Genomic DNA, 13098 nt, shown 5'->3' with positions numbered 1-13098 from the left:
CCCTCTGTTGGCTGCGGCTGCATCGGCTCGCTACAACGGGTCAGGTGTATCGACATTTCGTTCTGTGTACATTGTTACAAAGAATGACAATACAAAGGAAATTATTATATTATTATTATTTTTCAAAATCTCAATATCTCGAAATTTTTGGTCGAGAACCGATTTGTTCGAACTGAGAGGCGTTCGAAAACCGAGGTTCCACTGTACACATTTAAAAAAAAAGCAAACTACTCAATAAAATGCTCTCAAATAGTTGTATAAAGAAAATTCCATTGTTGCATTTTAGTTATTATAAGAATCTCTTTCGTCATTGGTTGAAATGTAACAAGCATGTTCGTACAATTAACATGTTTACCCTAACAGAGCACTCAAAGACCACTTTTTTGCTTAAAGGCGCAGCAGTTACTGTAGCCACAGCATTTAATTGCAACTATGCATTTTTAAGTTTATCCACCGTATTTTCAGTTCTTTTAGGCGCACCGTGTTATAAAGCGCAAATTTCTGGCCCATTAGGGGTTTTAAGGTGTGTTTTATAATCCGGTACTTTTGCTTGCATTCATTTCAGTGCTTCAAATTCAAAGGTTTGCTTTAAATAAGCTCGCCTGACTGAATTTAATACATTTTGATATTTTTCCCTCTATATGTTACATTTTAAACGTATTTTAGGGTAAAACGAGGTCAAAAAAATCCCTAAAGTAATCTTTGATTATTATTTTTTTTCACTGAAATAAAAATACCTATTTTTAGCTATTATATGTCGTATACAATTTAAAATGAGCACATTTGTGTGCTTCATAAGACTTAAGTATTTTTTATTAGAACTATTTACAATACATATATATTCATATATATATATATATATATATATATGTATGTACAAGAATAGTACTTGAACATGTAAATAAATTGGTTACAGACGTTTTCATATCTACAGTGCCACATAATTTGGCTCTTGTATTTTTTTTTTTTAATTTAGTGGCATATTTTTTACATTTGGCAGATGTCCAAGAATATTGCTGAATTTAAAAGTCGTTTAAAAAAAATCTATATGTGTGTGTATATATATATATATATATATATATATATATATATTAGTAAATTAAACAATCCCATAAGCCGCCTAAAACAACCTCTGATGGTTTGTACCTCATATCAACCACCAGATGGCAGCATTCTTGTCATAAATCCAGGGACATGTCAAACGATACATTTTTGTAGGGATTTCTATAGATCAGTGTTCATTTTACCTCTAAAAAGTGATGAAACCCTGGGACTCGCATGCTCATAAATCTATGGGTCCCAACAGAGATCTATGGGTCCCCAAAATTTAGTGTTATCCAGGTTGAAATTGTAAAATGTATAATAAAAATCTATATATTAATTCAGTTTTAATCATCAAATTATGAATTCATTTTCTGCATCAAATTATTGTTGGTAATATACCGATTAAAGGGATAACCACAAACCTGTCTTTTTTTCATTTTCTCCTTTTATACTTCCTTTTTTTCTTAACTTCTTTATACAACATCATCATTCGTAATATAATGCATCAAAGCAAGTGAGCCGTTTGAGAACCGGATCTCTTGAATGAGTTGAGCCAAAAAAGCCGGTTCTCTAAAAAGAGACGGACTTTTCACCACACAACTCGAGATCGGCGTGCAGACAAAAACTCGAACCGCGAGACCAAAACAACATCTGCTGGATCTGCCTGACGAAAAGTTTGGAGTGCGGTAAATCTTTGTTTAAAAAAAAAAAAATGTAATCTGGTAATAATGACAATTTTTTTGTCAAAAAAGTTGCGTCCCGGGGACGCACGTTGATTTGAGACTATGCGTCCCCAGCAAAAATGATGCTTCTAGGACATAGGGACGCGGGCAAACAAGAGCAATGTAGATTTAAAAAAAGATAGTTGCAAAATAATGTTGAAGTTCTTAAACGTTTATTCACCCAATAAACTGTCAGGGTAGTGGATGAGCACCTCAATCTGGAACCTGCACCAGGAGTAGTGGGGCTCTGAAGCAAGCATTTTCTCTTTGCTCTGTTCTGTCATAGCGTCTCCTTCATCCCTGTAATCTGCCGCACGGAGTAAGAATGAATTTTGGGCCGAGGAGCCTCCTCATCAAGCGCGGTCATTGTCGGCGCTTCAATCCCGGCAGCTTAATTAGCGCAAGTGCAGCGGCTGGCCAAGTGGGAGGACTTAGGCGAACACTTTGAACCCTAATCCGCCGCATGAGCCGTACGTGGAAAAAAAAAAAATCAAATCGTCAAAACGGGGGAGGCTCACGTGTTCCAAACGCTCTTTCGCGCTCCCCGGGTGGAGGTAACAGTGTTTCACTCTCGATTCTGTTCTGTGAATCATCTTTGGCAATGGCAGGCTGCTACCTCGCTCTTTATGAGCTGCTTCCTTCTGTTGCACTTGACTCACCAGCTGTACATTTATTCATTGATGACGTTTTATTTTTGTAAGCCTGCTTAGAATAGCACATGAGGAGCGTTTCCCACACATAGGAAGATTTTGACGGGCCGCCACGGTCAATTTTTCCCGCCAGAGTTTCACACTGTTATTATTAAAGCCCCCGTGTGTAATTTTTGACCACTAGATGGCACTGTATTGTCTAAAGGTGACGAAAACAAAATATTTGTTGCTTTTTATTTAGGGGAATCACACAAAAACAGGGCGCTAATTAATGTAGCAGGGATGTGATTTTTCTGACTATAGTTGGAATTCCGACTTTTTCACTTGCGTAGCAAACAAATTAAAAATCCGACTGTCTCACTCTTACCTTTATTGCTCTGGCGCACCCTGGTGGCCGTTAGAAAAATTGCATAAATTGGCCGCATCGTTGCACAAGCTGCAGGGTCTGAACTGCATTTGAACTGACCCTGCAGTATTTACAAAAAAAATCAGGTATTTGGGCAAATTATTTTATTTACTACGTTTACTGCTCACCTTGCACAATGTCTGACCATTTCCTTTTTCTGCACTATGTCTATGTTTGCACCAATGCATATGCTAACTATTTTTTTTGCACTATGATGACTTTGCACCAAATGCAATATTGCACACCCCTTACGATGCCAACGGTATCACGATAACACTGTATGTAACATCCCACATGCCGACATTTCTTGTGTAAATACCATGTAAATTATAACTATAGCGTTATCCCCTTGTTTTATAACCTTATCTTCTCTGTTCCTTTATCTTCTTGGCTCATACCTCACTGTGAATGTGTAAAACTGGAGTGTCATGCCCAATTTCGTTGTCACAATATGTTAACCCATTTTGTAACAATGACAATAAAGGTATATTCTATTCTATTTAAATCTTCTAAAGATGTTATTTAAATGATTAATTTAAGCATGGTTTTGGACAAAAATTGCAATCCCCACGCCACCCCCACCGGGCTCCGTCCTGGACACCCCGGGGGGGCCTGTGGCCCCCAAACCCTCGGCTAGGTTTCAGACTTTTTCTCCTCACGTCAATCACATCCCTGATGTAGGGAACCATATATTTGCACAAAAACAGCTGTAGAATACAATGATTCATTACATAAACACGTGCCCAAAAACGGGAGATCGACAGACGGGTCGGTGCAGCGTCTGCCGTCATTCGGACCCTGTACCGGTCCGTGGTGGTGAAGAGGGAGCTGAGCCGAAAGGCAAAGCTCTCCATCTACCGGTCGATCTACGTTCCTACCCTCACCTATGGTCATGAACTTTGGGTCATGACCGAAAGAACACGATCCCGGATACAAGTGGCCGAAATGAGTTTCCTCCGCAGGGTGGCTGGGTTCTCCCTTAGAGATAAGGTGAGAAGCTCAGTCATCCGGGAGGATGAGTTATTAAATCATTTTGTCATTTTTAAATGAGTAAAGTTGCAATTAGGGTTAATTTGCACATCAAACTCATGTGGCCAAGTTTGAAACTACCTTTTGATGAGTATTAAGCACGCTCACCTCATTCACCAAAGCAACAGGTAACCGCCTCCCCGAACGCTAAATAACACGGAACCGTGAAACAAAGCGACCGTACTTCTCCAGCTAATATAGCGTGCCGCCGCGCCTAAGTGACTGCTGCCGAAAAGGTCATTGCAGCATCAAACGAGTACATCTCACTCCGCTCTTCTTCACACGTCATTTAGCACCCTCCTCCGCCTCCTTCCTCCCTCCAGTGAACAGAGCGGTCAGCAAAGATCAAGGGAAGAGGCCGGCCGCACCCGCCACGCCGGGGGGGCCCGCCAAAGTCGTACCAATTGCCAGCCTCAACCCGTACCTGTCAAAGTAAGTGCCCGCACACGTCCCCGTTGCTCGTTCTCAATTTCTCAGTGGGTGAGCGCTGATGATGAAAAATGGAGCTGCTGCCCGGTCCTGGTGTGGTAGGGAGACGGTTATAAATACAGTCATGAAGTAAGGTGGTCCCTGCCCCCCCAGGTGGACCATTCGCGTTCGCGTCACCAACAAGAGCAGCATCCGCACGTGGAGCAACTCTCGGGGCGACGGCAAACTGTTCTCCATGGAGATTGTGGACGAAAGCGTAAGTGTGGTTCTTGTCTTCTCGGAGCGAGATGTTTTTGAAGCGCGTCTATTAAATGGTCGTCGTCATTGTGCTTTCAGGGAGAGATTCGGGTGACCGGCTTTAACCAGGAAGTGGACAAGTATTTCGGACTGATTGAAGTCGGCAAGGTGGGGCGACCATTTGATGAAAGACCTGGATTTGATTTTGACTTATTTATTATCAATTTTAGAGGGTGTTACTATTCGAAATGTCTTTATTGTCATTGATGCCAACATAGGGAACATTGTTGACAAGGATGTGTCACACCAGGATATCCATATAATAAACACTTAAGTCAAGCCATGTTTATTTGTATAGCATTTAATCACAAAGAGTCTCAAAGGGCTGCACAGACCACAGATTATTGCAAACCACAGACTATTATGACAGCTTCCCCTGATCCAAAACTTACATGAGGGCAAATAATACACATATATTGTCAACATAAAATATAGGTTATTCATATGCTATAGAATAGAAGTGTATTTTAAGCCTAGATTTAAACAGTTTCATTGAGGTTGCAGATCGAATCTCAGGGGGAAGAGCATTCCACAGCACCGGGAATGGAAAACGCTCTCGAACCTGCGGATCTCTTCTTGGCTCTTGGGATCACGAGTAGACCGGCATTTTCAGAGCGAAGGCTACGGACCAGAATATAGGGGGAAATTTATTCTGAAAGATATGAGGGAGCAAGTCTCCATGCATGATTTTGTATAATACCAACAGAACCTTAAAATCACGTATTAAGCTAACAGGGAGCCAATGCTGGTCAGCTAAAATCGGGGTCGTGTGATCAAACTTTTTTATCTTAGTTAAAAGCCTCTTTGCAGCATTTTGTACCAGCTGAAGGCTCTTGATTTTGGACTCCGGGAGACCGGAGAGTAGGGCATTACAGTAATTAACGCGCAAATTATAATCTCCGCATCCGACTGAGACAGCATAGGGCGAATTTTAGCTATGTTGCGAAGATGGAAGAAAGCTGTTCTAGTAATATTCTTAACTTGTGTTTGAAAAGGCAGGTCGGGGTCAAATACGACTCCTAAATTTTTGATTATGTCACTTTGGGTGATATTACATTTATCAATGTTCATAGCAGTTTTTGATAAGTCACCAAATTTAGGTGGACCAATAAATAAGATAAACTTTTATATTTAAGAGTATTAGGAAAGATGGGCAATATTCACAAGGTATTGCTTGTAGCCTGTCCTAATATGTAAATGCATCAGAAAACTATTGCAATGACATTAGCAGCAACATTATGCAATTATAAGAATATACATTTTCTTACGGCTAGTCAAAATTCTATTTTACAGTCTTGCGTGGTTGTTCAAGGTGGCTGTTTAAAGAAAAAAAAACATTATTTTGAAAGGGATATTTCGTGTGTTTACCGGTGTTTTCAGTGTCACCATTCCGCCTGAAATAGTATTGGATAAAGTCCCATTGTGTGTGTGCAGAATAGTCTTTTGTTACGCCTAGTTATGAGTCATAAAAAGTATTTTGGGATAAATGGCCAAAATATTAACAAATTTTTGGAAACTCGGAATCAGAACAATAGTGCAATGAAAATGGGAAATAAAAGCAATGACATTCAGCTGCATCATATTTCAAAAATAATTTGAAAAATAAGATATACTTCGATACATAGGTAAACTATATATAGCCCATGAAAGGGAAAAACGCCAAATATCAAGAACTGGTCTAAGAGTGCAGGGACAAGGGATGGCAGACCTGGCTATTCCCAGTGGAGGTCGGGTGCAGGGGCTTCCCAGCATAGTCTGTATGGGACCCATTAACAGTTCTGTGAATAAGTGGAAGAGAGAGGAAGGCAGCTGCCCATAGGGTGGGGGAAGCCGTGGAGAGAGCCTCTTCCTGGCTCTGGAGTAGGAGAGAGGAGTTTAGCTGGGGACCAGGAAGAGATGGGCAGTGAATGGCCATCACTGATGGCCTGCCAACTCGAGAGCGTTGTGGTTTAGGGTTGAAACACTCAGTGACATTTGGACACCACCGGATGACATCTTCTCCTGGTTGCAGGCTACATTCACTGTTTGAGTGACTGCAAAGTGAGCACTGATTATAAGTGTATGTAATAGTAGTTAAATATATAATTTTTTAGTCTCGTACGCTTGTTAGGGTTGTGATGGTCCAGGGGATGAAACTGTCTGAGCCTCAATACTAAAAGTAATGCATTCAGGCTGTCAATTTTAAACCTGCTTTTATATTTAACAAATTTGGGGTTGTGATTTCCAGCAAGCTGCAGATTTTGGGGGGAAATAATATAAAATATGTTACTATCTAACTGCCTGTGAAAGAGGTTGGTCATCAAGTTCTTTTTTTTTTTTTTTTTGAGTTGAGCAATTTAAGAGGCCAAACTTTTGGAATAGTCATTTGAACCACTCCAATACATCTTGTCCTTCCTTTGGATCAGGTCTACTACATCTCCAAGGGCTCTCTGAAGGTGGCCAACAAGCAGTACACCTCAGTGAAGAACGACTACGAGATCACGCTCAACGGCGAGACCTCCATCATTCCATGCGAGGACAGCTGCGACGTCCCCGTCCTCCAATGCGACTTCATCTCCATCGGTGACCTGGAGCAGAAGGAGAAGGATTCCGTCGTGGGTGAGCGGACGTCCGCTGGCGTTAAGCCGATTTTCCCAGACCTGTTTGTTAACCGAAAGCCGCCACCCGTGCAGACGTGATTGGAGTTTGCAAGAGCGTGGACGAAGTGACCCGTCTCACCACAAAAGCTAGCCGGGAAGTGTCCAAGCGGACGCTGCACCTCATGGATGCGTCTGGAAAGATGGTGACGGTCACTTTGTGGGGTGAAGACGTAAGTCAAGATTCTCAGGGAAACCAACTTTCCTCTTACCATGTTTCAAGAAAAGATGAAAATGCCATTCAAACAAAAAATATGCTGAATTCTATCAAGTCGTGTTTATTTGTAAAGCCCTTAATCACAAGAAGTCTCAAAGGGCTGTACAGACTACCATTACACTATCCCCTGATCTCTCAAAATAGTGTTTTCATCTAATCTATAGCTCCTCTCATAATCGAGGTATTGATAAACTTAGCATCATTATGGGTTATTTTAATTTATATTTTTAGTGTTTTTGATTAAATGAGTTGGATCAGGGTTTTATGATGCCACTATACATCAGCCATAAGTGAGATGTAGATTTAAGATCGGGCCTAAAAAGATTTTGCCAGACCCAAACCGGGCGTTAAACCCCGAGCCAAAACAATTAATTGGATCCGTAAGACCGATCCTGAAGCAAGACCGAAATTCATATTTTATTTGTGAGGACTCTGAATGAGACGAGCTGATTGATGAAAACAAATTAAAGCCTGTCGTTTGTAACAAAATCTAAATTAAACAAGACTGTACAGTGGAACCTCGGTTCTCGACCATAATCCGTAACCCTGTTCGAAAGCTGATTTGTTCGATCACCGAAATCATTTTTCCCATTAAAAATAATCGTTTGAATCCGTCCCAACACCCTGAATGTTTACCTCGAATGTTTAACGTAAACATAAAGCTAACCCAGGCTAATCGTACGTTGGCGTCATCGTAATCTTCTGTACGAAAGATTACGCTAACATGAACGTGTAAAAATAAAAAAATCTGGTCGTTTACAAGTCATTCAGCACCCGGGTATCCACAACAAGTGGTGAGCGGTTCATTGGAAAGGGGGCTCCGTTCCAACACCCTGAATATTGGGCTCCGTTCCAACACCCTGAATGTTTACCTTGAATGTTCAACGTAAACATAAAGCTAACCCAGGCTAATCGTACGTTCGCGTTATCGTAATCTTCCGTACGAAAGATTACGCTAACATAAAGGTGTAAAAATAAAGGATAAAGAAAAGAATTCTGAATAGGATTTCTTACCTTTGTGGTGGTCAGCAGAAGGCGCAGGTGGACAGTGGGGAGAGGGATGGTAGTTGTACGCACTACTTTTCTTTTTTCACTTGTAGCAACTTTGCTGCTTGCACTGACTTTCTTCAGAGGCTTAATAAGGGGGTTAAATACCCGTACGCCGCTCAGCATCGCACCCTAGCGTATGCACTCACGCATTACCGGCGTTCGAACTCCGATTTTTTTGACCGAACAGCGACGCAAGAATTTCGAAAACCGAGGTTCCACTGTATATACTTTTACATCCCTTATATTTATATGTCATAGGGGTTACATTAATTGACAATTTTCCATCATTGATGAAGTTGACAAGATAATCTTTCGGCCATCCGTCATTTTGAAGTGTTGAAAATTGGGCCATTGACTACAGCAGCAGTATTTAAGATTGTAGTGCGGTTCTTTAATAAAGAGGCAGAGGGACCAAGAAGAATAATGCCAGGTGGATGAAAATCTTGAAAAAATAAAGGCAGCGAGAGAAAAGTCACGTAGATTGTCAATTTGGGTCTACGCAGTTTCTTGTGAACGCAAAACAGGTCCTTTTTATTAAATTTCGTCCGATTATGATGAGTGAGTACATCCCTACAATCAGTAGGGATTTATCCATAATCTCCCCAAAAATAAAACTGGCTCAAAAAAATCCAAGTCGGCTCCACAGACAAATTTAAGAAAGTCCTTTAAATCCTCTTCTGCTTTAATTATTACATATCAATAACACAACCTTTCCTGAATGTGAATCCAAGCTTTGATTAGGATTAAATACTCATCTATTGAGCCCCTTAATTTACAACTCCATCGACGAGATTGGTGCTTATCTTATCCCCCCCGCTCTAGTCTTATTATCTTTTCGTGTCTTCGTCTTGTGTTGGAACACCTCTTTGTAAATGTCGTGTTATTGAGCGATGTATATCTTTCGCTCCAGATGTGGACTTTTTACCTGCAGCTCGCTGGGACTGTGCTCAGTTTGCCCGTCTTTATTTGTTTAAAACCAACTTCTTGTTTGTTTGTTTGCGCTCATAGCTGCTGGGACCTGCTGGCGGCACACAAATTGGTTGATGCCAAATGAGTTTTTTTTATCCTGGCTAGATTTTAGTTTCTCACTACAGTGCTACCTCTACATATGAGCTTAATTTCTTCCAGGATCATGCTCGTAGATCAAATTTGCTGGTGTAGCGAGCTAATTTTCCCAATATTAAATAATTAGGAATTGATTTGTCTGTTTCTGAGCTCTCAAAAGGTTCAAAGTGAACCCCAAATAGCTATAAAACACATCTTCCGGTTCACTCAGAACACATTAAAATAGTATTCAAACATAAAAGAAAGTTATAAAATAAACGATATGAAAAATAGAGTATATAATGAGGGAGTCGCAGTAATAAAGGTGTGCGTGGAACTGGGGGGGGTGTTATGTGGTAGGGGTGATGGCGCACGATTTTTGATGCTACGTATGTAACTGCGGTGTACCCTTTCTACCAAGGATCCACATTGAGGCTGAACTGGATGATGAGGCTTTTATTTCAGTTACGTGCTGGAGACGGCAATGAGCGACACAACATACACACACCATGTGGTTAGCACCTCCGCTGGTTCTCAACATCTATGAGGGAAATTAACCTTTCAGTACAGTGCAACGTACAACAAAACCAACATAAATGGCAACAGAAACGAAAATAAATCCAAACAGCTTGACAAGATCGATTACATTACAGTATATGTTGCAAGATTTGTCAGTTTTGGTTTTAAATGTTGTTAATACACTTTTTGCGGAGCACCAAGAGATCGTGGCTTACCGTTAGCAGTTAGTTAGAGTGCTGAAGACTGCTAACAATATCCGCCTTCCGGTCATAAAATCAGAGGCTAAACTAAATCTTACCCCATACCAGCAGGTGGCGCTGTTTGACTCGTCATTGCAGGACACTTATACACACACTAATTTCGACAAAACAAAAGTTATTATTACACCCGTTACACTTAGGCACTTCTGTACACTCAAAATTAAAGTTACGTTTGTACACTTAAAATTAAAGTTACATCAACTTTAGATGAACGCGAACACACGAGTACACTTTTTTTTTGCCTGTTTAAGTTTTCATTCATAACTTTTTTGCCCCTTTTAATTGGACTCTCAATGCTATGTCGTTCTGATCTGAGACAAAAAAATATATCCAAGGAAATTTGTCTGCCTCCCCTTCAAAATGTTACAGAAGTGTGCACGGTGTTTGTACGGATGCTTGAAATGTTGAAAATGCTTGAATTTCAATGTTGTGTTTTTGAAGGATTGAAAAGTGCTTGAATTTTTGGTGAAGTACTTGTGAATACTTGAATTTGTTGTCATGTTTTTCAACAAGTGTGCTTATAAATGGTGCCGACCCTGCTCTTTGCTGACTTTGCTCTGCCATTGTATTTCTTCCTTCTGATAAACGGCAGCAGGCATTACTTTGGCTCACGTTGTCCTATGAAGCGTCATCGCCCGCACATCTAAACGGGGCACTTTGAAATTTTTGTTAGATCAATTATTACTTATTAACTATGGAAATTTATTGAGCCATGCAGAAAATCAGAATAGCGTTTCCTAGTGGTAAATTGTAATGGGAAGAACTTCTTGCATATGAAAATGTAAGCTGCATGATACTCATTTTACTCGTTTTTACCCAATACATATACATTTTCAAAAATATTTACACAAGTATTTTTTAAATCTACTACTATATTTGTTATTTACTCAAGATCTAAAAATAAAAATGTTTTGATCAATCACACAAGATGTTAAACATTGCTTACATTGCAGATGGATTGGTGGATCTGCAAAATACATGATACACGAGATTTCTTTAGAAGGGACTGTAAAAATGAGAAATAGCCTTTGAAAGCCCTTCAGTAGTGCTTGAATTTTGTTATGAAAGTGAAGGAACCCTTGTGTACTTTTTGTATCGCTCAAATCTAAGTTAACCGTATTGAGGGCTGCAGGGATTTAACTGGTTTTCTGTTTTGGTCATGCAGGCCGAGCAGTTCGACGGCAGCTCCCAGCCCATCGTGGCCATCAAAAGCGCCAAGGTTTCTGACTTCGGTGGCCGCTCGCTTTCGGCGTCCTTCAGCAGTACCTTAATGATCAACCCGGATATCCCAGAGGCGTACAAGCTGCGAGGCTGGTAAGGCACTTGGGGAAATTGCTTACCGCGTCATCCCTTGTTAACATGCGACATGGTGCTTTAAACGAGAAGTAAGAGACTCCTGATATTACATTTTCTTTTTTTTTTTTTTCCCTTTCCCTTCCAATTCTGCTTTAATGCCTGCGTATGGTTGGAAGAACCAGAAGTGTTGCATTTTCAATTCCTGTGTTAATACGAAGCATTTTCGGTTTTTCATTATCAAGATTTTCTTACCCGGTCGGCATTGTGCTGTGGTCGGGGGGAGGAGCGGGATTCGGTCCTGTGAGGCGTTGCATGGAAATGGGAGTAATTCTTTATCTGAGGACGCGCATATATTGGCTTTCTGTGTATCTGGGGGTGGAATGAAATCCATACTGATACGTCCTTGCAACGAGAACGGTACGTTCCAGCGGAGAAAGCTTGTGTGTGCTTCCGTCGTATATGTTTTCAAATGTGGAATTCATTGCATTCAGAGCAACTTGGCAAACAACTGAGGTGATCGGGTTTGAGATGTATATAATACATTTACACTTGATCCCAGGCCTTTATCTGCTTGATAACAATAAGTTGTGAGTTCGCTTGAGAGTTGAGAAGGAGGCAAATTAGGTGGACCTCCTAAATTGGACATCTTGACTCGTGTTAATTGTTCACCTCTCTCTAAATTGTAGATGATACTTTAAGGGGGTTGCACCACTTTTGATGTCCATGAAAAGGGCAAGCCAAATATTTTCTCTTAAGTATGTGTTAATAATGCCCAACAGAGTTCAAAGAGCCTGTATGGTTTATTTTTTTAACTGCGGCTATCTGATTGGGCTTACTTTTAGCAGAGTGGAACACATGCTTGAGTTGCATTCCAGTGGCAATTTGTGAGGCTCTTGTGTAATCCATGGCCAGGAGGATAAGAGTGATTCTGCAAAATCATGGTGGCCTCACAAAATATTAAGGGTGTACTCGCTTTTGTTAACAAGGGTTTAGCTACAAATGGCTATATTTTTTTGAGGCGGGAAAAATTAACACTGCTCTATATGCTTTACACACACAACATTTCATTGTGTCGAAGCGACGTTTCTTCGGTGTTGTTCAATTAAACATTATGATGAAATCTCTGCAGGAATGTGAGGGGTCTACTCACCTTTGTGACATACTATATATAGATTTTATGCAAAAAACATGTACCATTTCCTCACTGAGTCAAAAGAGGGGTGTACTCACTTTTGTGACATATCTTTTATCAGTTTATTCCTATTATTTTTGGGAATAATGACCTTTGTGAGGGGCGGCAGTAGCTCAGGAGGTAGAGCGCTCGTCTTGGGATCAGGGGATCCCAGTTCGAATCCCGGCTCGTCCGTGTTACATGTCGAAGTGTCCTTGGGTAAGACACTGAACCCCTAACACCCCCAATAAGCAGGTTAGCGCCTTACATGGCTGCAAGGCCGCTATTGGGAAATGTGGAGCACATTGTAAAGAGCTTTGGGAAGTCA

The 13098-nt window shown here is 40.7% G+C and overlaps 1 protein-coding gene across 2 annotated transcripts in view; it reads left to right on the top strand.

Annotated features, from left to right (window-relative positions):
- The window catches only part of rpa1 (replication protein A1), a 45612-nt gene that overhangs the window by 3763 nt on the left and 28751 nt on the right, over window positions 1–13098 (top strand). Inside the window, exons 7-12 of one of the 2 annotated variants that reach the window (XM_088346265.1) lie at window positions 4145–4283; window positions 4434–4536; window positions 4617–4685; window positions 6983–7175; window positions 7250–7386; window positions 11469–11617. In XM_088346265.1, the coding sequence (XP_088202391.1) occupies window positions 4145–4283; window positions 4434–4536; window positions 4617–4685; window positions 6983–7175; window positions 7250–7386; window positions 11469–11617 (790 nt within the window). The remainder of the gene's footprint in view (window positions 1–4144; window positions 4284–4433; window positions 4537–4616; window positions 4686–6982; window positions 7176–7249; window positions 7387–11468; window positions 11618–13098) is intronic. The other variant, XM_088346266.1, reaches the window with a different exon arrangement.

This window comes from Urocampus carinirostris, chromosome 10 (assembly GCF_059441175.1).
Source record: "Urocampus carinirostris isolate Australia breed hairy pipefish chromosome 10, RoL_Ucar_1.0, whole genome shotgun sequence".
Lineage (NCBI taxonomy): Eukaryota > Metazoa > Chordata > Actinopteri > Syngnathiformes > Syngnathidae > Urocampus > Urocampus carinirostris.
This window is presented reverse-complemented; position numbering and strand designations above follow the sequence as displayed.